At 46.2% G+C, this 21,317-nt stretch overlaps 1 protein-coding gene across 1 annotated transcript in view; it reads left to right on the top strand.

Annotated features, from left to right (window-relative positions):
* The first annotated feature begins 456 nt into the window (after positions 1 to 456).
* LOC138747588 (heparan sulfate glucosamine 3-O-sulfotransferase 2-like) overlaps positions 457 to 21,317 on the top strand; it is a 117,672-nt gene continuing 96,811 nt past the window's right edge. The window contains exon 1 of the mRNA XM_069906957.1: positions 457 to 1,705. Coding sequence (XP_069763058.1) covers positions 1,173 to 1,705 — 533 coding nt within the window. The 5' untranslated portion in view covers positions 457 to 1,172. The remainder of the gene's footprint in view (positions 1,706 to 21,317) is intronic.

Below are 21,317 nucleotides of genomic sequence, written 5' to 3'. Positions count from 1 at the left end.
CTCCCCTCCCTCCTTCCTCCCCCTCCCCTCCCTCCTTCCTCCCCCTCCCCTCCCTCCTTCCTCCCCCTCCCCTCCCTCCTTCCTCCCCCTCCCCTCCCTCCTTCCTCCCCCTCCCCTCCCCTCCCTCCTCCCTCCCCTCCCCTCCCCTCCCTCCTCCCTCCTCCCTCCCCTCCCTCCTCCCTCCCCTTCCCCTCCCTCCTCCCTCCCCTTCCCCTCCTTCCTCCCCTTCCCCTCCCTCCCTCCTCCCTCCCCTCCCCTTCCCCTCCCTCCTCCCTCCCCCTCCCCTTCCCCTTCCCCTCCCTCCTTCCTCCCCCTCCCCTTCCCCTCCCTCCTTCCTCCCCCTCCCCTCCCTCCTTCCTCCCCCTCCCCTTCCCCTCCCTCCTTCCTCCCCCTCCCCTTCCCCTCCCTCCTTCCTCCCCCTCCCCTTCCCCTCCCTCTCTCTCTCTTTAATCTCCTGCCGTTGGTCTTTTTAAATTGTGGCCTCCCCTCCCGTTCCTTCTCCGCTCCGCACCCCTGCTCCGCCGGCCGGTGGGAGGAGGCAGCTCTCGCCGGGTCCCGGGGCGCCGCTCCGCCAAACAGCGCGGTGTTTGCTTTAATTGGGGTGGAGAATATGAGCGGCGAGCGTCAGAAGCGCAGGAACGGCACGTTTAAATATTCATATCTCCCCCATCTTCTGTATTGGCATTCCCGAGCAACTTTGGAGCAGAGAGCGGGAGTGTAGAGCTCCGAACCGAGGGGAGAGCTGGCACCCCAGACCCGCGTCTCCGTTGGGGAAGACTCGCCCTTGGACGCGTTGGTGCCCGTCCTTTCGAGCTCAGCGGGCGGGTTGTGGGGTCGAGACCTTTCCGTGGCGGCGGGTGGGGAGGGGAGAAGAGAATTTTTTTCTAAATTTCCTGCAACCTCAGGTTCTTTCGCTTGATTCGGGGACGGAGACCCAGCATGAACGCCGATGCTGAACCATCCGGGGAGAGGAGTTACCAAATGGATTGGGGATGAAGAGCCTGTTCGTCCTGCTGGGATCCCTCACCTCCTGATTATAAAGGAATTTCCCCCCCCCCCCCCCCCACCCAGCTCGCCCTTCGCCTCCCCCTCGACACAGATGTCCAAAGGTAGACTTGCCACGTCCTGATCCAAAATCATGTTGGACACCTTCTGTCCGGCCGCCTCCAGTCATGGCATCTAGACCGGCCATTCGAGTGGCGCCGCCTTCTTCTCGGTTGAGTCGCAGGGTGCTTTTCATCTTCAGCCTGTCCCTCTGCTTCACCTACCTGTGTTACAGCCTCCTCTTCTGCACCCACCCTGTCCTGCGAAGCTCTCCGGGCTTGGCAGAAGATCGAGCCTGTTACTTATTGCAGGCTTGGCCGCCGAAGAAACTCCTGCACAAGTCCCAGTACTGTGACAGCGCGGAGCCCGGGACTGCTGCTGGCCCAGGCCAGGCGACCCAAGAGCCAAGCGAGCTCCACCGAGAGTCCCCTCCCGAACGCAAAGGGACCCTGGCGCCCACTCTCCGCCAGCGAGACCAGAGCAGCAACGCGACCTCCCGGGTGGGCAGCAAGCACCTCCCTCGGGCCATCATCGTCGGCGTGAAGAAAGGGGGCACTCGGGCTGTGCTCGAGTTCATCCGCATCCACCCCGACGTCAGGGCTCTGGGCACCGAGCCTCACTTCTTCGATCGGCATCACGAAAAGGGGCTGGCCTGGTACAGGTAGGGTAACGCGGTGGGAATGGACTGGGGGTGATGTGGGCAGAAGCTGGGATACTGGGCACTCCGTGGGCGATCTGGGTCCGGTTAAAGGCGCGGTGTGAATGATATCGGCAGCGTAGCTTCGGTACCAATATGATCTGGGTGCAGTCCGATGCAATGAATGGGTCCAGATAGATCGGTGTCCTCTTGACAGTGCGCAACCTGTGGGGGTATGGTATCTAGGCACAATGCATAGGGCATGTGCACTGGGTGGAGGATGCCATGTTATTGGCAGTATTGGTGTATGTGTGGAAGATGATAAACATGCTCTGTTATGGCTGTTATGGGATGGACAGGTTCAGTCATTGTATGGGAAAGGCTTGGACAAGGGTCAAATGTCATACGAACATGGCATGTGTGTGGTTGGTTATAGGAGGGGGTTGGCTAGCATGGTTATAACATGGGCATGGTTCAGGCACTGAATCGGCGTGGTTACCAAAGACTGTATAGTCAGGCTATTGCATAGTAAGTGTAGAGTGAGTGAGCTACGACGACAGTGGCAGTGCGATTTTGGAATAGTTCCAGGTTCAGAATGGCCATGATAAGGGTAGCATGACCAAGGCTAGGGTATGTATAGGCTGGCTATGGGTATGAATGTTTTTGGATCCCAGTTGGTATGGCCTGGACATGGTAATGTGTGCCTTTGGCATGTCTAAAAGCACGGAGTATGGAATTGGAGGGGTCTGGAGGGTTATGGAATGGGTGCAGGTCAGTGGGACAAGAGGAATTATGTTTTGGCACAGACTAAAAGGACGGAATGACCTCTTTTCAGTGCTGTAGTTTTCTACGGTTCCATCTATGGAGTATCATAGGTGAGGTACATTACACAAAAATGTGGAGAAACTCAGCAAGTCTTTATGGAGCAATTATTTTGGGGCCTGAGCAAAAAGCAGGCAGGTGTCTGAATAGAATGTGTTGGGGGAGGGGCACAGGCAAGAGGTGGATATGGGTGGGAGGGAACAAGAGAAAAAGGCTGAAAAGTGGTAGGGAGAGGGGATAGCATTCTTAATGGAGAGGAAAAAGGGTTGAAAGGAGACAGGGATAGGGAAAGAGAGAGGGGGATAGGGTAAGGGCCTAATAGAAACCAAAGCTGATGTCAATGCTATCTGGTTGGAGAGCGACCAGATGTTTCTCCTCCAGTTTGACAGGAAGCCTTCATTTGGTGGTGCATGAGGACATGAACGGAAATGTCGGCCAGGAGTGGGGCACAGAATTGAAATGATTGGCTACTGGTAGATCCCAGCCATTGCTGCAGACAGAGTGAATGTGCTCAGCAAAACAATCTCCCAGTCTGCATCCAGGCTCCCCCAACGGGAGCACCGGATACAGTAGATGTCCCCTGCAGCTTCACAAGTGAAGCATTCACTTGGAAGAACTGTTTGGGGCCACCATTGAAGGTGTGGGTACAAGTGCAGCACTTCCTGCAGTCATGGGGGTAGTTTCCAAGGGGGTGATTAGTGAGAAGGGATTTGTGAATGAGGGAGTCATGAAAGGTGGAGAGGAGAGGGGAAGATGTGTCTGGTGATGGAAATTGCAGATTAGAATATGTTAGCTGCAGAGGCTGGTGGGCTGGTAGATGGGAGAATGTACAAACTCCTTACAGATAGTGCCGGATTCGAACCTGGGATCACTGGCACTGTAACAGCGTTGTACTAACCATGACTCTCACTGGGCCGCCCATTGTGGGAGTTAATGGATTTGTGGAAAATGTCTGTGGAAAGTTTGTTTCCTGAGATGGAGACTGAGAGATTGAGAAAGGTGAGATGACCAAGTGAATTTGAGGTTGGCAGCAAAGTGGATAAAGTGAATGAGCTCATCAGGGGTGAAGGAGGCAGCATCAAAGTAGTCATTGATGTTGCATTTCTTTGTGAGGAACAGGTGCAGAATGATAATGATTTGGCCTATTATTTGATGTGGTGGGTATGGTATGAGCCAGGCTTGGATACGGATGGAATGGTTAAAGGCATAATAGACACAGTCTGAATATGTTCTTGCACAGTACAACTATGATTGGATATGCAACATGGGCACGATTGGGGCAAAGAACGAAGATGGGTATCCTTTTAGTATGGGCATACTTTTTGTCTGGCTATAGGGGCAGTATAAGCATTGACGGGTATGATCACAGAGTGAATATGGCCCAATATTTGGCTTAGTTGCTGTGTAACATGACCCGTCCCCTGAAACCCTCTGGGATCAGTTGAAGACTACCATACTGCAATCCACTGAAGAGGTACTGGGCTTCTCCTCCAGGAAAAACAAGGACTGGTATGACGAAAACAGCCAGGAAATCCAGGAGCTGCTGGCAAAGAAGCGAGCTGCCCACCAGGCTCACCTTACAAAGCCGTCCTGTCCAGAGAAGAAACAAGCCTTCCGTCGCGCATGCAGCCATCTTCAGCGCAAACTCCGGGAGATCCAAAATGAGTGGTGGACTAGCCTCGCCAAACGAACCCAGCTCAGCGCGGACATTGGCGACTTCAGGGGTTTCTACGAGGCTCTAAAGGCTGTGTACGGCCCCTCACCCCAAGTCCAAAGCCTGCTGCGCAGCTCAGACGGCAAAGTCCTCCTCAGCGACAAGATCTCCATCCTCAACCGATGGTCAGAACACTTCCAATCTCTTTTCAGTGCCAACCGCTCAGTCCAAGATTCCGCCCTGCTCCAGCTCCCTCAACAGCCCCTAAGGCTAGAGCTGGATGAGGTCCTCACCCTGGATGAGACATATAAGGCAATCGAACAACTGAAAAGTGGCAAAGCAGCAGGTATGGATGGAATCCCCCCAGAGGTCTGGAAGACTGGCGGCAAAACTCTGCATGCCAAACTGCATGAGTTTTTCAAGCTTTGTTGGGACCAAGGAAAACTGCCTCAGGATCTTCGTGATGCCACCATCATCACCCTGTACAAAAACAAAGGCGAGAAATCAGACTGCTCAAAATACAGGGGAATCACGTTGCTCTCCATTGCAGGCAAAATCTTCGCTAGGATTCTACTAAATAGAATAATACCTAGTGTCGCCGAGAATATTCTCCCAGAATCACAGTGCGGCTTTTGCGCAAACAGAGGAACTACTGACATGGTCTTTGCCCTCAGACAGCTCCAAGAAAAGTGCAGAGAACAAAACAAAGGACTCTACATCACCTTTGTTGACCTCACCAAAGTCTTCGACACCGTGAGCAGGAAAGGGCTTTGGCAAATACTAGAGCGCATCGGATGTCCCCCAAAGTTCCTCAACATGATTATCCAACTGCACGAAAACCAACAAGGTCGGGTCAGATACAGCAATGAGCTCTCTGAACCCTTCTCCATTAACAATGGCGTGAAGCAAGGCTGTGTTCTCGCACCAACCCTCTTTTCAATCTTCTTCAGCATGATGCTGAACCAAGCCATGAAAGACCCCAACAATGAAGACGCTGTTTACATCCGGTACCGCACGGATGGCAGTCTCTTCAATCTGAGGCGCCTGCAAGCTCACACCAAGACACAAGAGAAACTTGTCCGTGAACTACTCTTTGCAGACGATGCCGCTTTAGTTGCCCATTCAGAGCCAGCTCTTCAGCGCTTGACGTCCTGCTTTGCGGAAACTGCCAAAATGTTTGGCCTGGAAGTCAGCCTGAAGAAAACGGAGGTCCTCCATCAGCCAGCTCCCCACCATGACTACCAGCCCCCCCACATCTCCATTGGGCACACAAAACTCAAAACGGTCAACCAGTTTACCTATCTCGGCTGCACCATTTCATCAGATGCAAGGATCGACAATGAGATAGACAACAGACTCGCCAAAGCAAATAGCGCCTTTGGAAGACGACACAAAAGAGTCTGGAAAAACAACCAACTGAAAAACCTCACAAAGATAAGCGTATACAGAGCCGTTGTCATACCCACACTCCTGTTCGGCTCCGAATCATGGGTCCTCTACCGGCATCACCTACGGCTCCTAGAACGCTTCCACCAGCATTGTCTCCGCTCCATCCTCAACATCCATTGGAGCGCTTTCATCCCTAACGTCGAAGTACTCGAGATGGCAGAGGTCGACAGCATCGAGTCCACGCTGCTGAAGATCCAGCTGCACTGGATGGGTCACGTCTCCAGAATGGAGGACCATCGCCTTCCCAAGATCGTGTTATATGGCGAGCTCTCCACTGGCCACCGTGACAGAGGTGCACCAAAGAAAAGGTACAAGGACTGCCTAAAGAAATCTCTTGGTGCCTGCCACATTGACCACCGCCAGTGGGCTGATATCGCCTCAAACTGTGCATCTTGGCGCCTCACAGTTTGGCGGGCAGCAACCTCCTTTGAAGAAGACCGCAGAGCCCACCTCACTGACAAAAGGCAAAGGAGGAAAAACCCAACACCCAACCCCAACCAACCAATTTTCCCCTGCAGCCGCTGCAACCGTGTCTGCCTGTCCCGCATCGGACTTGTCAGCCACAAACGAGCCTGCAGCTGACGTGGACTTTTACCCCCTCCATAAATCTTCGTCCGCGAAGCCAAGCCAAAGAAACATGACCAATGAAGGAACATAATGTTTTCCATTATGTTTATACATGAATTTTTGACATGGCTATCTTAGTCAGTAGATACAATGCCAAAAAAATGGTGAAGATCCTCAACAAGTTGAGCAGCATCCAAAGAGATAGAGTTAACATTTCAAGTTGATGACCTTTCAGCAGAAACCACCATCAGGTTTATTTTTGTCTTTACATCAATTTGTCTCTTCTCTTTGACTTGGCTTCGCGGACGAAGATTTATGGAGGGGGTAAAAGTCCAAGTCAGCTGCAGGCTCGTTTGTGGCTGACAAGTCCGATGCGGGACAGGCAGACACGGTTGCAGCGGCTGCAGGGGAAAATTGGTTGGTTGGGGTTGGGTGTTGGGTTTTTCCTCCTTTGCCTTTTGTCAATGAGGTGGGCTCTGCGGTCTTCTTCAAAGGAGGTTGCTGCCCGCCAAACTGTGAGGCACCAAGATGCACGGTTTGAGGCGATATCAGCCCACTGGCGGTGGTCAATGTGGCAGTTTGTATGTAGGTAAGAAATAACAACGGAGAAGATTGGCAAGAGCCGTGTTTAGGTCCCCCAATTATTAATGGTCGTGCAGCCCATTTAAGCATCCAACAAGGGCATACAATAACTAGGTGGGAGTTTAATCTCTATGTAGAGATGTTGGTGGGGGGAGGGGGAGTAACGTGTGCAGTTTTTGGTCACCCAATTATGGGAAAGTGATTCAACTGGAAAGGGTGCAAAAAATATTCACAATGGTGGATAGGCTTGTCTTAAAAGGATCGGATGAATAGGCTGGAACTTTTCTCCCTGGGCCACAGGAAGCTCAGGAGGGGCCTTATGGAGGTTTATAAAATCAAGAAGAAAAATATTCCTAGCCTTTTTTAGGAACCTAATACTAGAAGGGAAAGATTTAACAGTGAACCTGAGGGTTCACACAGAAGGTGGTGGGTAAATAGAACAAACTTCCAAATGACGTTGCAGAAGTCATGACAATTATAATGTTCAAAGATATTTGGATAGGTAACTGGAGAAGAAAAATCAACAAGGGATAAGGGCTGAATGCAGGCAAATGAGACGAGTGCAATACACATGTACTGGAGAAACTCAGCAGGTCATGCAGCATCGATGGGAAGTAGAGGGGAACCAACATTTCGGGCCTGTGCCCTTCACCAGATATGCAGGATCAGCTGAATTTCTCTGACACATCTGTGTACTGCACTCAGCCCCAGCATCTCCAGACTATCTTGTCCAACAGCAAATGGGACTAGCTTGGTCAACATGGATGTTGGGCTGAAGGGCCTGTTTCCGTGGTGTAGATCTCTATGACTCTCAATACCCAGCAAATCAAATGAGTAGCAACAGTGTGAAAGATGAAATTATAGATAATCTGAGTCTGGAACAGACTGTTTTTAAAGCTCCTATTGAGTAATGAAAAAGCTTTAATTGATTATCTGGTAGATCAGGGAATGGTGATCAAATATGATAGAATTTTGTTTTAAATTGAAAATGAGAGAATTTAATTTGAAATGATGATCTTAAATCTGAAGTGAGAATTGATTGGGGGTGGGGATGTTATTAGTGCCATGAAAAGAGACAGAGGGAGAGAGAGCTGGAGGAAAAGAGTCATAGGGAAAGATGGGGGCGTGGGGGGGGATTGTCTAACGCAAACCAGAGTTGCCGATGTTCATGCCATTCAGTTTGAGGGTGCCAAGATGGAAGATGAGATGTCGTTCCTCCAATTTGCAGGTGGTCTCCATGCAGCAGTGCACAAGACCATGGACAGATATGTCTGTGTGAGAGTGTTGTGCAGAATTGAAATGGTCACTACCCCATTCCTTGCTGACATCTGTTCATGGTCTCATGCACTGCCAGACGAAGAACATTCGCCAAATGGAGAGAGAACATCTATTCCATCTGGGCAACCCAACCAGATGGCATTAATATCAACTTCACTGTGTTCCATTACCATCCCCCATCTTTCCTTCATATCTCTCTCTCTCTCTCTCTCTCTCTCTCACTCCCCCCTTTTCCTTCTATCTCCTTTCACAGAGCCAGTAACAATCCCCCACCCCCAATCAATTCTCACCTTTCTTTCCTCCTGTCATCTTATCATATCCAATTAGCACCTTTTGTCTGTTGGTTTGTATTCTGATTTCTGATTTATTGTCAGAGGACATACATAACATCACATACAACCCTGAGTTCCCTTTTTTCTGCGGGGAGCAGCAGAATTACCACTAATTGGTAGTGCAAAAAAGTAAACTATACACAGTGTAAACATGTCAACAAGAACTTTAAACTGATAATGAATGTAAACAAACTGTGCAATACAAAGAGAACAAAAAGAAAGTCAATAAAGTGCACAAGAGCCCTTAAATGAGTCTGATGGAGTCTGATGGTGGAGGAGCAGCAGCAGCTGTTCCTTAACCAGGTGGTGCAAGTCTTGTTGCACTGATACCTCTTTCTTGGTGGCAGCAGCGAGAACAGAGCATGTGCAGGGTGGTGTTGGACTTTGACGATTGTTGCTTCCCTCCGACCGCAGCGTTCCCTGTAGATGTTCTCAATAGTGGGGAGGGTTTTACCTGTGATATTGTGGGCTGTGTCCACTACTGTTTGCATACTTTATATTCAGGGGTCCCCATACCAGACCATGATGCAGCCGGTTCCACCACACCTCTGTAGAAATTTGCCAGGGTTTTCTCCTCCTCCCATTTTTTCCTTTTCCCTATCTTTTTAACACAGACTCTGCAAAGTAAAACCAAGGCACCGGTGAGGAAAGAGAAATCAGAATGAGCCAGTGGCTAAAAATAAGAACAAAAAGGAAAAACAGATGTACCTGTCTATTTCTTCCACAGTCAAGTAAAATGGAAAGATGATTTAAAATGTGGGTCTATTACAAACCAAGGCAGGAGAAATTACCTCAGGGAATGAGGAAGTGGCAGAGAAATTAATTATTTTGTATCTGTCTTTACAGAAAGTAGACACAGAAAATCTCCCAGAAATTGTGAGAACAGATCAACATTGAATAAGGAACACAAAGAAATTACCCTTGGTTAAAAAGAAAATGAAGATTGGAGAAATTACTGGAATTGATAGGTAATAAATCCCCAAAACCTGATGGCCTGCATCCTACGGTGTTGAAGTAGTTGGTTATGGAGCTGCTAAAGGCATTGGTTGTCCTTCCAAAGTTCTGCCAGTTCTAGAGTGGTTTCCATAAATTAAAAGATGGTAAATATAAAGTTACACTTGAGGAAAGGAGAATGGGTAAAAAATGGGAAGCTGGAGACAAGACGACCTGACATTATGAGCAGAAGAAAATGCTGGAAATAAAAAAAAATACTGCAAAAATAATAATATGGACAACAAGGACTTGGAATAGGGAGATTCTTGTTTGACAGAATAGATGAGGAAGAACCAGTTGATGGGGTGTATTTGGATTTTCAGAAGCCTTTCAATATGGAGCCACACTAGGATTGCACGGTTAGCGTAACAGTTGGTACACGGCCATTTCAGCTCCAGCAGCCCAGGTTTGAATCCAGAGTTTGTACATCCAAATGTCCCGCTTCCCTCCCACATTCCAAAGATGCGCACTGTTGTTTGGTTATTTGGCCACATGAGTGTATTTTGGAGGTGCGGACTCATGGGCCAGGAGGACCTGTTAGCTTGCTGTATCTCTCAATTAAATTTTTTAAATTGCATCTACTTGGGGGCAATAAACTAGTGTGGACTGAGGATTAGTTAATCGACATAATATAGAGAAGGAGTAAACCGATCATATTCAGGTTTTGCTGGTGATTCAAGTACCAATGGCAATATGATCTCAATGAAATACAATGTGTCCAGTAGCTTCTTCGTAACCTCGTCGCAGCCCACACTGTCTCCCTTCATCCAATCGTCAATGTGAATTGAAAAGCTGGGGTCCCAGCAGGTTCCTGCAACACCTCACAGCCTTCCAAGCCGAAAATGGTTCTTTTATTCCTACTCTCTGTTTTCAAGTCTTCTATCCACAGGTGAATGGCAAGGGCACAGCAGAGGAATCATTAAAAGTTAGTTACTTTGCTGGAGTAATTAAAATGGTGGAGTGCTTTTTTTTTTTGGGAGACTGAAAGATGTTTTGGTTCAGAGTGACCGAGGTGCCCTTGTACATGCATCAATGATAGTTAACATTCATGTACGTCAAGCTACTTGGATGACAGGTGTGTGTTGCCTTTACTGAGAGGATTTGAATACAAGAGAAGGAACATCTTGCCTAATTTATACAGGGCCTTGATCAGACCCTATCTGGAAACCTGGGCTTGACAGGTTTAATGTGAATCTAATGCTTCCTCCGCCTGGTGTGTCTAAAACCAGGGGCCACGTTCACAAGATAGAGGGTCAAAACTGAGGGAAGACATTTCTTCATCCAGACCACAGTGAAGTTTTGGAATTTTCTCTCAACTCAGGCTGTAGGGATTCCATTGCTGAGCATATTCACACAGATTAAGAGAGCCAAAGGATTTGGGATTAGCGCGGGAAAGTGGTGCAGACAGAAAATCAGACACGACCTTGCTGATTGAGGGCTTGAATTGCCTTCTATATTCTGTCTTCTTGTGTCGTGCGTGAATGGTATGAATCTGTGTATAGATGCAGTTAGAGTATCATGTGTGCAGGGTGGATAGGGTAAGGATATGGTTATAGGAGCTGTATGGGTGTAATATGGAATGAGGAAGGCTATAGATACAGAACTGCAGGGATGTGGGTTTGATTTTTGTTAAATAATGGGCTTGGTATGGTATGGGCTGAGTATGTTATGAGATGGTTATCAGTGTATTGTGGACCCAAATTTAGATATGGTTATAAGGAAATTAGCACATTAGCATGGATGGGTAACAGGTTCATCTTTGTTTTGGTGACTATGCACTGTTCAGGGTGGGGATAGTTATTGATTGAAAATGTGAATGTTGTGATCACAGAATCATTTTCGACATTGTTTTGGGGCACAATATAGAAATGTCATCATGTAGGTATCTTTATGAGCACAACGTGAGCAATGCAGGGTATGTTTGTAAATGCAGTGTACATGTGATCTGGGCATGCTGACAGGCACAGATGGGAATGATATGGATATGGTTACAGTGGGATGAATAAGGTTTGGGTGCAGATGGGCCTAGCTGTAAATGCTGATTGGTACAAGGCAGACCTTGTTATATACGCGATGTAGCTGTGGTTTGGATATATTTGCAAGTGCATATCTGATATAAAGAATCCTGTTCTGTGAGGACACAGAACGGCTGCAGAGAGACTTGGATAGATGAGGAGAATGGACAAAGAGATGGCAGATGAAATAAAATGTTGGGGAGCAAACAGTCATACACTTTGGTAGAAGAAAGAGACAGGAAGACTATTATTTAGATGGGGAGAAAAATCCAAATTCCAAGGTGCAAAGAGACTTGGGAGCCCTTGTGCAGAATACCATAAATGTTTATGTCCAATTTGAGTCAGTGGTGAAGAGGGCGAATGCAATGTTGGTGTTTATTTCTAGAGGAATGGTGTACAAGAGAAGGGATGTGATGTTGAGACTCTATAAAGCACTGGTGAGATCTCACTTTGAGAACTGTGAACAATTTTCAGCATCTTATTTGAGAAAAGACATGCTGGCATTGAAGACTTTTTAGAGAAGATTTACTAGAATGGTACCAATGAAAGGGATAGCATTACAGCCTACAAGGTGAAGAAGGTGAACTCCATAGATCCTTGTGTTGTTTCATTTTCCAATGAGCTGAACACCTTGTATGCCCGCTTTGAGAAAAAGTGCCTACTAGAATCCCTGAAAAGGTTGAGGGCCCTGTGGTATCTATCTCTGAGGGTGACATCAGAACATCATTCAAGAGGGTTAAGCCTCTACAAGGCGCCAGGCCCTGATGGCGTACCTGGCAGAGTAATGAAAATCTGCACCAATCAACTAGCTGGAAGGTTCACAGATATTTTCAACCTCTCATTGATGTAGTCAGAGGTTCCCACCAGCTTCAAAAGGCCATCAATCATCCTGGTGCCCAAGAAGTGTAGTGTGAGCTGCCTCAATGACTACCATCCAGCAGCACTAACTTCTACTGTGATGAAATGCTTGAAGGGGCTGGTCATGGCCAGAATTAACATGTACCTAAACAAAGTTCTGCAGCCACTGCAATTCGCTTGGCGTCACAATCGCTCCACAGCAGATGCAATATCGCTGACTCTCCACTCAACTCTGGATCACCTTGAAAACAGCAATTCATACACACAGCTGCTCTTCATTGACTAAAGCTCAACCTTTAATACCATTATTCCCTCAGCGCTGGTCAAGAAGCTACAAACTCTGGCCCTCCATACCCTACTCTACAACTGAATCCTTGACTTTCTTATTGGAAGACCACAATCAGTATGAATTGGAAACAATGTCTCCTCCTGACTGATCATCAACACAGGCACACCCCAAGGATGTATGCTTATCCCACTGCTCTACTCATTATACACGCATGACTGTGTAGCCAGGCACAATTCCAATACCATCTACAAGTTTGCTGATGACACCACAATTCTCAGCAGAATCACAAACGGCAATGAGGAAGCGCACAGGAGGGAGATAGATCAGCTCGTTGAGTGGTGTCACATCAACAACCTTGTGCTCAACATCAGCAAAACCAAGGAGATGATTGTGGACTTCAGGAGGAAGCCAGGGAAATATGACCCAGTCCTCATCGAGGGCTCAGTCGTGGAGTTAAGAATTTCAAATTCCTGGGTGTCAACATCTCTGAGGATCTGTCCTGGAGCCTGCATATTGATGCAATCACAAAGAAGGCTCGTCAGTGGTTATACTTTGCAAGGTGTCTGAGGCAATTCTGTATATCACCGAAGGCTGCCGTAAACTTCTACAGGTACCGTGGAGAGCATTCTGGCTGGTTGCATCTCTATCTGGTATGGAGGTGTCAACTCTCAGGACAAGAATAAACTCCAGAGGGTTATTAACTCAGCCGGTAACATCACAGGCACCAGGCTTCACTCCATCGAGGACATCAACATGAGGAGGTGTCTTGGAAAAGCAGCCTCTATCCTCAAAGACCCCCTCCACCCAGGCCATGCCCTCTTCACTCTGCTACCAGAAAGGTACAGGAGCCTGAAGACAAGCTCTGGATAGGGGTTTACAATTTGGATTGTAAGATGAGTTTAATCTGCCAATTTGGTAGGTTTTCTACCAATGTATCGGCCAATTAATGGGTAGAATTTTTTTTTAAACTACACTGGTAGGCAAATCTCCTTGGAGGTCGACTGCCAACCCATGTACACACCCTGTGTAGCTGCTGCTGGTCAATTTGTAAGTGATCGTGGCTGCCTGGGTAGAAAATTATGTCAGTGCTTGCGTGCAATGGCTGTCTTCCTTACTCATAATCCCCATGCCGCTGGAGTGCCAGAGCAGTTCCAGTAGCATGGGAGATTATGGGTAAGACGGACGGCCATTGCTTCGGCCCCGAATCCGCATTCCTCCCCCAGTTCCAGCAGTGCCCCTCTCCAGCCCCGGCCACTTACCTTTTGGAGGCCAACACAGGGAACAGGGATTCCCCGTGGGGCAGCCGCCCACGTGATGAGTGCATGACACATCACTCACCATGTCATCGAAGGGGCAGGAGCGCCCTTAAATTGCCCGGTTGCCATTCAACCAGGCAATTTAGGGTCCAGTTTGTAAGGGGCTGCAGGGGCCCAGCCCGCTACACGAGTAGGATACACAGGTCCCGAGCAGCCCCAGTTTGTAAACACCTAATGGCACAAGGTCAGCTTCTTCCCCGCTGCCATCTGACTCCTGAATGATCAATGAACCAAAGACACTGCCTTACTTTTCATACACTTTTTTATGGTAATGTAAGATGGTTATAATATGAACGATTGCACTGTGTGATGCTACTGAAAAACACCAAATTTCATGACTTGTTCATGACAATAAAATTCAGATTCTGAGGAATAATTGTCAGTTCTTGGACTGTACTTGTTGGAGTACCGAGGATGAGGGGGAACCTCATAGATGCCTTTCAAACATTGAAAGACCTGGACAGAGTAGAAGTGGCAAGGAGGTTTCCCATGGTAGTGGATTCTCAGACAAGAGGACATAACTTCAGGATAAAAAGGTGTCAATTTAAAACTGCATCAGAGACGCAAAATAATTTCTTTAGTCAGAGGGCCGTGAGTCTGTGGAACTTGTTGCCACAGGTAGCTGTGAAAGCGAGGTCATTGAGTGTATTTAAGGCCGAGATTGATTAGTCAGGGCATCAAGGGTTACGGGGAGAAAGCCGGGGAGTCAGGCTGAGTGAGAGGATGGATCAGCTCATAATTAGAATGGTGGGGCAGACTCAATGGGCCTACTTCTGCTTCAATATCTTGTGATCAAGGTCTACCCATTGAATGAATATGGGAATTGGGTGTACTCAGTAATGTATATATGTGTTATGCAGTCTTGCTTAGCCGATCACAACCTTGATGACAAGTTACTTTATCCATCTAAATATCTGTGCCTTTTTATAAAGTGCCAGATAAAGAATTAATGAAACTGTCAAGTCAAATTGTACTGAGTGAATTATGTTTCCTGTCCTGGTGTGTAATACACCTGTCTCCAGATATGAGATGAGGCCAGGCCTGAGTTACTTTATTTCAGATTGACCACACTTCTTCCAGAATTTAATGGGTTCAATAGGTAATTCATTCATTGAGTAAGAAGTGATTGTGTTTAGATCAGTAAGCTGAGAAAGAAGTTCCAATTCTGCTTCAATGCAGGAGGAATGGTCCTGATGAGTTGGTGCTTCATTGATCAGTTGCATAAATATTAAACAGGAGTTCTAAAGCAGTGTTTTAACCAGGTAGGAGAGTGGTGGTGCCAAGCAAGGGCAGAATTTCAATTTGTGATTGAATCAATGCATGGCTTATTTATTGTTAAAACTGGAACCTTAAAAATGTATCATATTCTCACAATGATTGACATGAAAACATATCTATGACACAAGTTTGTTCCACCTTCCCCCACCTCCACTATTCTCTCTCCCTCCTTCCCTCCCTCACAGTTCTCTGGTCCTCATCTTCTCTTTCGACCCCTCTTACTCCTGCCCTGTTCACTTGCTCTAATCCTCCCTTCCTTTCCACATCTCTCCTCTCATCTTTTCTCAGCCTTCCCTTTCTCTTCTTCATTCCTCTCCCTCCTGCTCCTGGTCCTCCACACTATCTAACTTTTGTTCTTTCTCACCCTCATGTTCTCTCTTTCCAGTAACTCTGTCTTCCCTATCACCATTCTCCCACAATTCCTCTCTCCCTCACTTTTCCACTCCCCCTCTCAACCACTTTCCCTCTAACATGCCCTCCTATCTCTCCCCCTCCCCATTCTCTACCTTCTCTCTCCAAGGCAGATTAAGAATTCACTTTGTGTGTGTTTCAAAAATAAATGGTGGAAGCTTATTGAAAGATGATCTGCAATCAATTCAATGAGTGAATGGGGAATCTCCATCCCAGCTGAATAATTAGTTATGTCTAGAAAGAATAACCTTCTGGCCACTCTAGACTGTGAGCAGCTCTTTACCTGTGTTCACTGTGATGGCTCTGGGTCAGATAGGGCAAACAAGACCATAAGCCTCAATGGGAAAATGCCTCCATGATCGATAATGGCTCGATGTTGACACTGATGTTCCAATGAACTCAAGGCTGGGTTAGTGGTTCTGCCAGGTTCGAAGTGTGAACAACAAGGTTGCATTCAAGGTAGTGGGGATTTGCATTCCTTCACTGAGAAGCATGATGGAAGTTTAAAAATCCTCATCAGTTAATGCAGTGAGTTTCCAGATCCATCAGACTCTTCAAAATAGGTCAGCCCCTCTCAATGAATAACTAATCCTTTCGCTGAGACTTGTTTTTTTTTAAATATATTAAAGTAACAGCGTTAAATAAAGCAGAGGCCAGGCAAGGCGGACTAAATCAAAATGTAAGATATCAATTGCTGTGGTCCGAGCATCTGCCAGCCGTTACAGAACAATTGGTGAACCTTTGTTTGCTTGATTCTACTCCGGAAATCAACTGAGCTGAAAAGAGAGAATCCTGGTGTAAAAACATGATTATAAAAATGATAAAACCTATTAAACCACCCCCCACCCCACCAAAAGACAGAATGGTGCGAATTGGACTGTCCATGATTCACTGCAACTTTAGGTCTTCGACATTCCTGATTTCCACTGACAATATCGTTGATGGATTCTTGGTTTTGATTCCTAAACAACAGCACACTCCAAATACCCCCACAATTAAATAAATTCAAATCTGTGAACAGGAAAGATACAACTTGGAAGGGAGAGGGAGTAAATGGAAATGTTGGGAATCTGGAAAAGGTAGTGGACACAGGCCAGGACATCACAAGCAAAACCCTCCCCATCATCTCCGTCGGAGAGCAGAATCATTGAAGACCCTCAACCACCCAGCTCACACTCTGTTCTCGCTGCTGCCATCAGGAAAGAGATCAAGGTGCCATAAGACTCACATCACCAGGTTCAGGAACAGCTGCTCCCCCTCCACCATCAGACTCCTCAACGACAAACCCAATCAGGGACTCATTTAAGGACTTAATTTGCACATTATTTCTTACTGAATATTTATATTTTCTGTATTTGCAGTCTGTTTACATTTCTTTCTTTGTTTGGATTTCTCTCTTCTGTATACGTATCTTTTTCTACCGATTAAGTAGAAATTCTGCCTGGGGAGCAGGGACAAACAAAATCTCAGGGTCATAAGTGATGTAAATTTCATCTTGAACTTGAAGAATGAATGAAGGGGATTAGTACAAATGGGTGCCTGGTGGTCAGGATGAACTCAGAGTGGGCTCTTTCCATGCCACCATAGCTGGCTGTGGCTCCCCACTTCAACTACAGTACAAAATAAACAGTATAAAATTAAAGGCCATTGCTTTTAACGTTTTACTGTCCAAACATCTCCAGATCCGAGATGACGCCAATCCTGTGTGCATTTATTTCATTTCAACCACAGTACCTACTGAATTCTGTTGTGTTCAATTGATAATCCATTCATTGGGTGAGAAGTGATTAGTTCAATTGCACGAGGATGGAACCCCTATAGAGCTGCACGGTTACATAGTGGTTAGCGTAACTTGATCTGGGTTCAAATCCACCAGTGTCTGTAGTCTGTGAGGAGTTTTCATGTTCCTCCCATGCCTGAGGGGGTTTCTTCCAGGTTCTCCGGTTTCCTCCCACTCTCCAAAAACTTACAGGTTTGTAGATTTATGAGCCCAAAGGACCCCAAAACCCAGCAGCAATAGACATTAACCAAGACAAGTAGCTTTCAAAACAAAAGTTATTTTTAATCAACTTCAAACATGAAAATAGAATCAAACATTAACTTAACTCTATACTTAAACCCAAATTAGCCCCCTTCTAATTCTAAGCGCACGTATATGCAATATGCACGTATATGTATTGGTCCAAAATAATTGGGTGCCCCAAATTCAGCTGAGCGCATCCTAAAATCAAACAAAGAAGAAATAAGCCCAGGAGTTGGGGGATAAAGTCTCTTGAGCTGCTCTACCATTCAATAAGTTCTTTGGTTCACAGTTCAATCTCACTTCTCCTTCTTCCAAGTTCTCTGGTTGCAGGCAATCACCATACTGTGCACAGAATTTAACATGTATAAAGTTCACCAGGCTTGGTGCTTGAAAGGTAAATGTTTACTGCTCAGGAAGGTTCTTGTAGGATTTGCAGAGAGAGATATTTGTTGCTCCAGGATTTCCACAACTGAGGTATCACCACTAGTCACCTCCAGGGTCTCGCTGATGAAACTTGCCCCATCAGGGTCTTCCAGATGGTAACCTCTTTCTTCAAGCTACCACAGAGTTCCATTCCTTCCTCTATTTCAAGAGAAACATCAGACAGATAGCACTTCCAGCCATCTACTGCTCTAGAACTTGCTTTCATCAGTTTCAAACAGTTTTCCCTAGCTTGCACTTTTCAGTTACTTGTCAGTGTACCACATGCTGACTGACTGAGCTGTTAACTCTCTCTCTTTTCCAACTCCAACTCCAAAGAGAGCATGTGACTCGTGTTCTGAAAAGCCCCCCACCTTCTCCAGCAAACAACAGGAGTTTTTCTTCTCAAGTTGTTATCTTGGGTAAACAATCCAGAATTGACCTTTCTGTGAGCCCTTTGCAGAAAGGGTACTGATAGTCAGCATGACTCCAGCAAGACAATGGTCAAGCATTTTATGGCTTCAGTTAAATTAACACCAATTTGTGAAAGGTGCTTACATTCTCCAGAGATCCTGCAATGTGAATTCTTCAGTCTTTCAAATAAGATCCGTTTTAAAATGTGTGTATGTATGGGACCTACTCCAAATCTTATAAATTCTCCCCAAATATTAATATTGTTACAGTAGGTCAATTGCTGTATTTGGGCAGCATGGACCCATGGGCTGGAAGGGCCTGTTACCATGCTGTTGACATAATTACATTTTATGTGATAGCAAAATTTAAATTTTCTGACACTCTTTTTGTCCGGGATCATTAATGATGGATAGATTGGGTGGATGTTAATGTACTTGTCTTTCTCGTGACTGATCGGGTTAAGAGATTGAAACATGAGTACTCTGCTTCACTGTGACCACGAGGCAGCCTTAGCATCGTGAGTGTTATAATCAACCTCGAGTTAGAAAATCCTCCTTCATTGAGCTAGTTTTCCAGCCTAGTGCTAGTGTGTACGAGGGCCGCATCATCAGGGGCATCACCTTCTCAACCGTGGCAAACCAAGGTCCTAATTAGCCTGCACAATGGCACAATTAGTAGAACTGCTGCCTCGTGGTTCCAATAACCTGGGTCAATCCCACTGCTGGTCCTACCTGTGTGGAATTTGGCCATTATCGCTGTGTCCCTGCAAGAACGGTCCAGTTTCTTCACACATCCCTAAGTCCTGGCTCTGTAAATTGCCTTTTGATGTAGGTGAGTGCCAGGTTATGGTGGGAGTTGAGGGGAATGTGGGGGAAAATAAAATGGGGTTAGTGTTGGATTAATTCAATGGGACGATGTCTGGTATGGTCTTGTAGGCTGAAGACCCTGTTTCCATGCTAAGTGACTCTATGACAACCCTCTCAGTAGAAATATATAAAGGATACCCACCACAATATTCAATGCAGAACAATGGACTTATCCCTCATTATTTAGTCATTGGAATGCACGATCTGTTCATTTCATCACTACTTTTGGCTGTTTTTGTTTTTAAAAAAAAAATAAAATGCAGGAAATATTCAGCAGATCTGGAGAATTAGTTACCATTTAAAGTTGAGGAGTCTTTGTTGGCCATGGTGCAGAATCATTGAGGTGAAACATTCACAGTGTTTCTTTTACCACGCCTCTCCCTAAACTGCTGATTGTTTCCAGCATTTTCTGTTTCCTTTTTCAAATTTCTGTATATTTACTATTTATGGGAGCTGGCTGTGTATAAATTGGATGCCACTGTCCATGCATCATAATAGTTTCTACCTTGCAAGAATATTTCATTAGCACGAAGATGCTTTTGAATAAGGCTGTGTAAAGGCTCTGTGGGAATACCAACTCTTGGTTTCAGTTAAACAAGAAAATCTGCAGATCCTGGGGGTCAAGTGAGGTGCACAAAAGTACCAGAGATGCTCAGCATGTCACACAACATCCACTGGAACTGAAAGGCAGTCAACATTTCAGGCCTCAGAAGTTTTTTCAGGAGTTTTAGTGTTGACCTTTTAGTTGCAAACCCTTTTGTCGTGTCGATACAAGCTCACACTCAACTGGAGGGAGAACTAACACTTTTATTAGCTTACAACAGGGGTAGGGTTTAAGAACAAGCTTCAGAGGGGTTCAGGGTTTAGGCAAGAAACCGGGGTTATATACGGGCCCCCGGGGGAGGAGGCGGGACCAACCATCAGTGCAGGACACTTCAAGTGAATCCCAATTCACTACACCTTTGTCATTGTTCATGTGGTTTGTTTTTTTGTCTGCATGCCCACCAAGATTGGTTAGCTTTTGACGGTATAACATCAGAAACCGATCAAGTCGATGTAAAACTATTTCTCACCGTTGACAGATTAGTCCAAAATAATTGGGTGCCCCAAATTCAGCTGAGTGCATCGTAAAAACGAAGAAGAAATAAGCCCAGGAGTTGGGGATAAAGTCTTTTAAGCTGCTCTACCATTCAATAAGTTCATGCTTGATCCAATGTCTTATCCAGACACACATATCTCTTGATCCCTTTCAAGTCAAAGTACAGTGTCTGTTAACTTTAGCCTTCAATATATGAACAGATGAAATAGGAACAGAAGGTCACTCGGCCCCTCAGTCTTGCTCTGGCATTTCATACCACTGGGGCTGATCTGATTCCAACCTCACCTCTTCATTGCCGTCTCCCTGCAGTGACCTCTCATCTTTCCACCTTCTATGTACACAAAGATCCTGCTTCTCCAAAAGAAAACAAATGGCCTCTTGTCTGTTTTAAATGAACATCTCCTTATGTTTGGGCAGTGTCCCACAAGAAAAAAAGCATTTGCTTCACATCCACCCCCTCCAGACCCTTCAGCTTCTTGCATGTTTCAATCAAATCTCCCTTCTCTAAATTCCAGTGCATACAAGCCCTAATCTGTCTGATGAAACAACCTGTCCACTTCAGCTATTAATGTAGGAAACCTTCTCTGAAGGCTTTGAACAAACCTTCTATTATTAAGTAGACTAATATTATGAACAGTACTCTGGATGTTGTCTTGCCACTCCTGCACATAACAGAACTATAACATGAAAATGAAACTGGAGAGAATTGTAAGCACAAGTCAGGCCACCAAGCAAAATAATAATTTTGTCCATGCCTCCCACCATCTCGGGAAAGCTGCCACCCCATCCCGTCACGCCCATACCTTGATGAATGGTCTTGTATCATCATCTTTGGTCTGAAAAGGGCACTGTTAGACCTGCTGAGTTTCTCCAGGATTGTGTTTTTACACACTCTTCTCCCCCTTTTCTTCGAGTAGAAGATTTGTGTTGTTGAAAATACAAACCTTGAGAATCCAGTAGTTTATTTCCT

Source organism: Narcine bancroftii, chromosome 12 (assembly GCF_036971445.1).
Source record: "Narcine bancroftii isolate sNarBan1 chromosome 12, sNarBan1.hap1, whole genome shotgun sequence".
NCBI lineage: Eukaryota > Metazoa > Chordata > Chondrichthyes > Torpediniformes > Narcinidae > Narcine > Narcine bancroftii.
The sequence above is the reverse complement of the archived record's forward strand: the minus strand, read 5'-3'. Positions and strand labels throughout refer to the sequence as shown.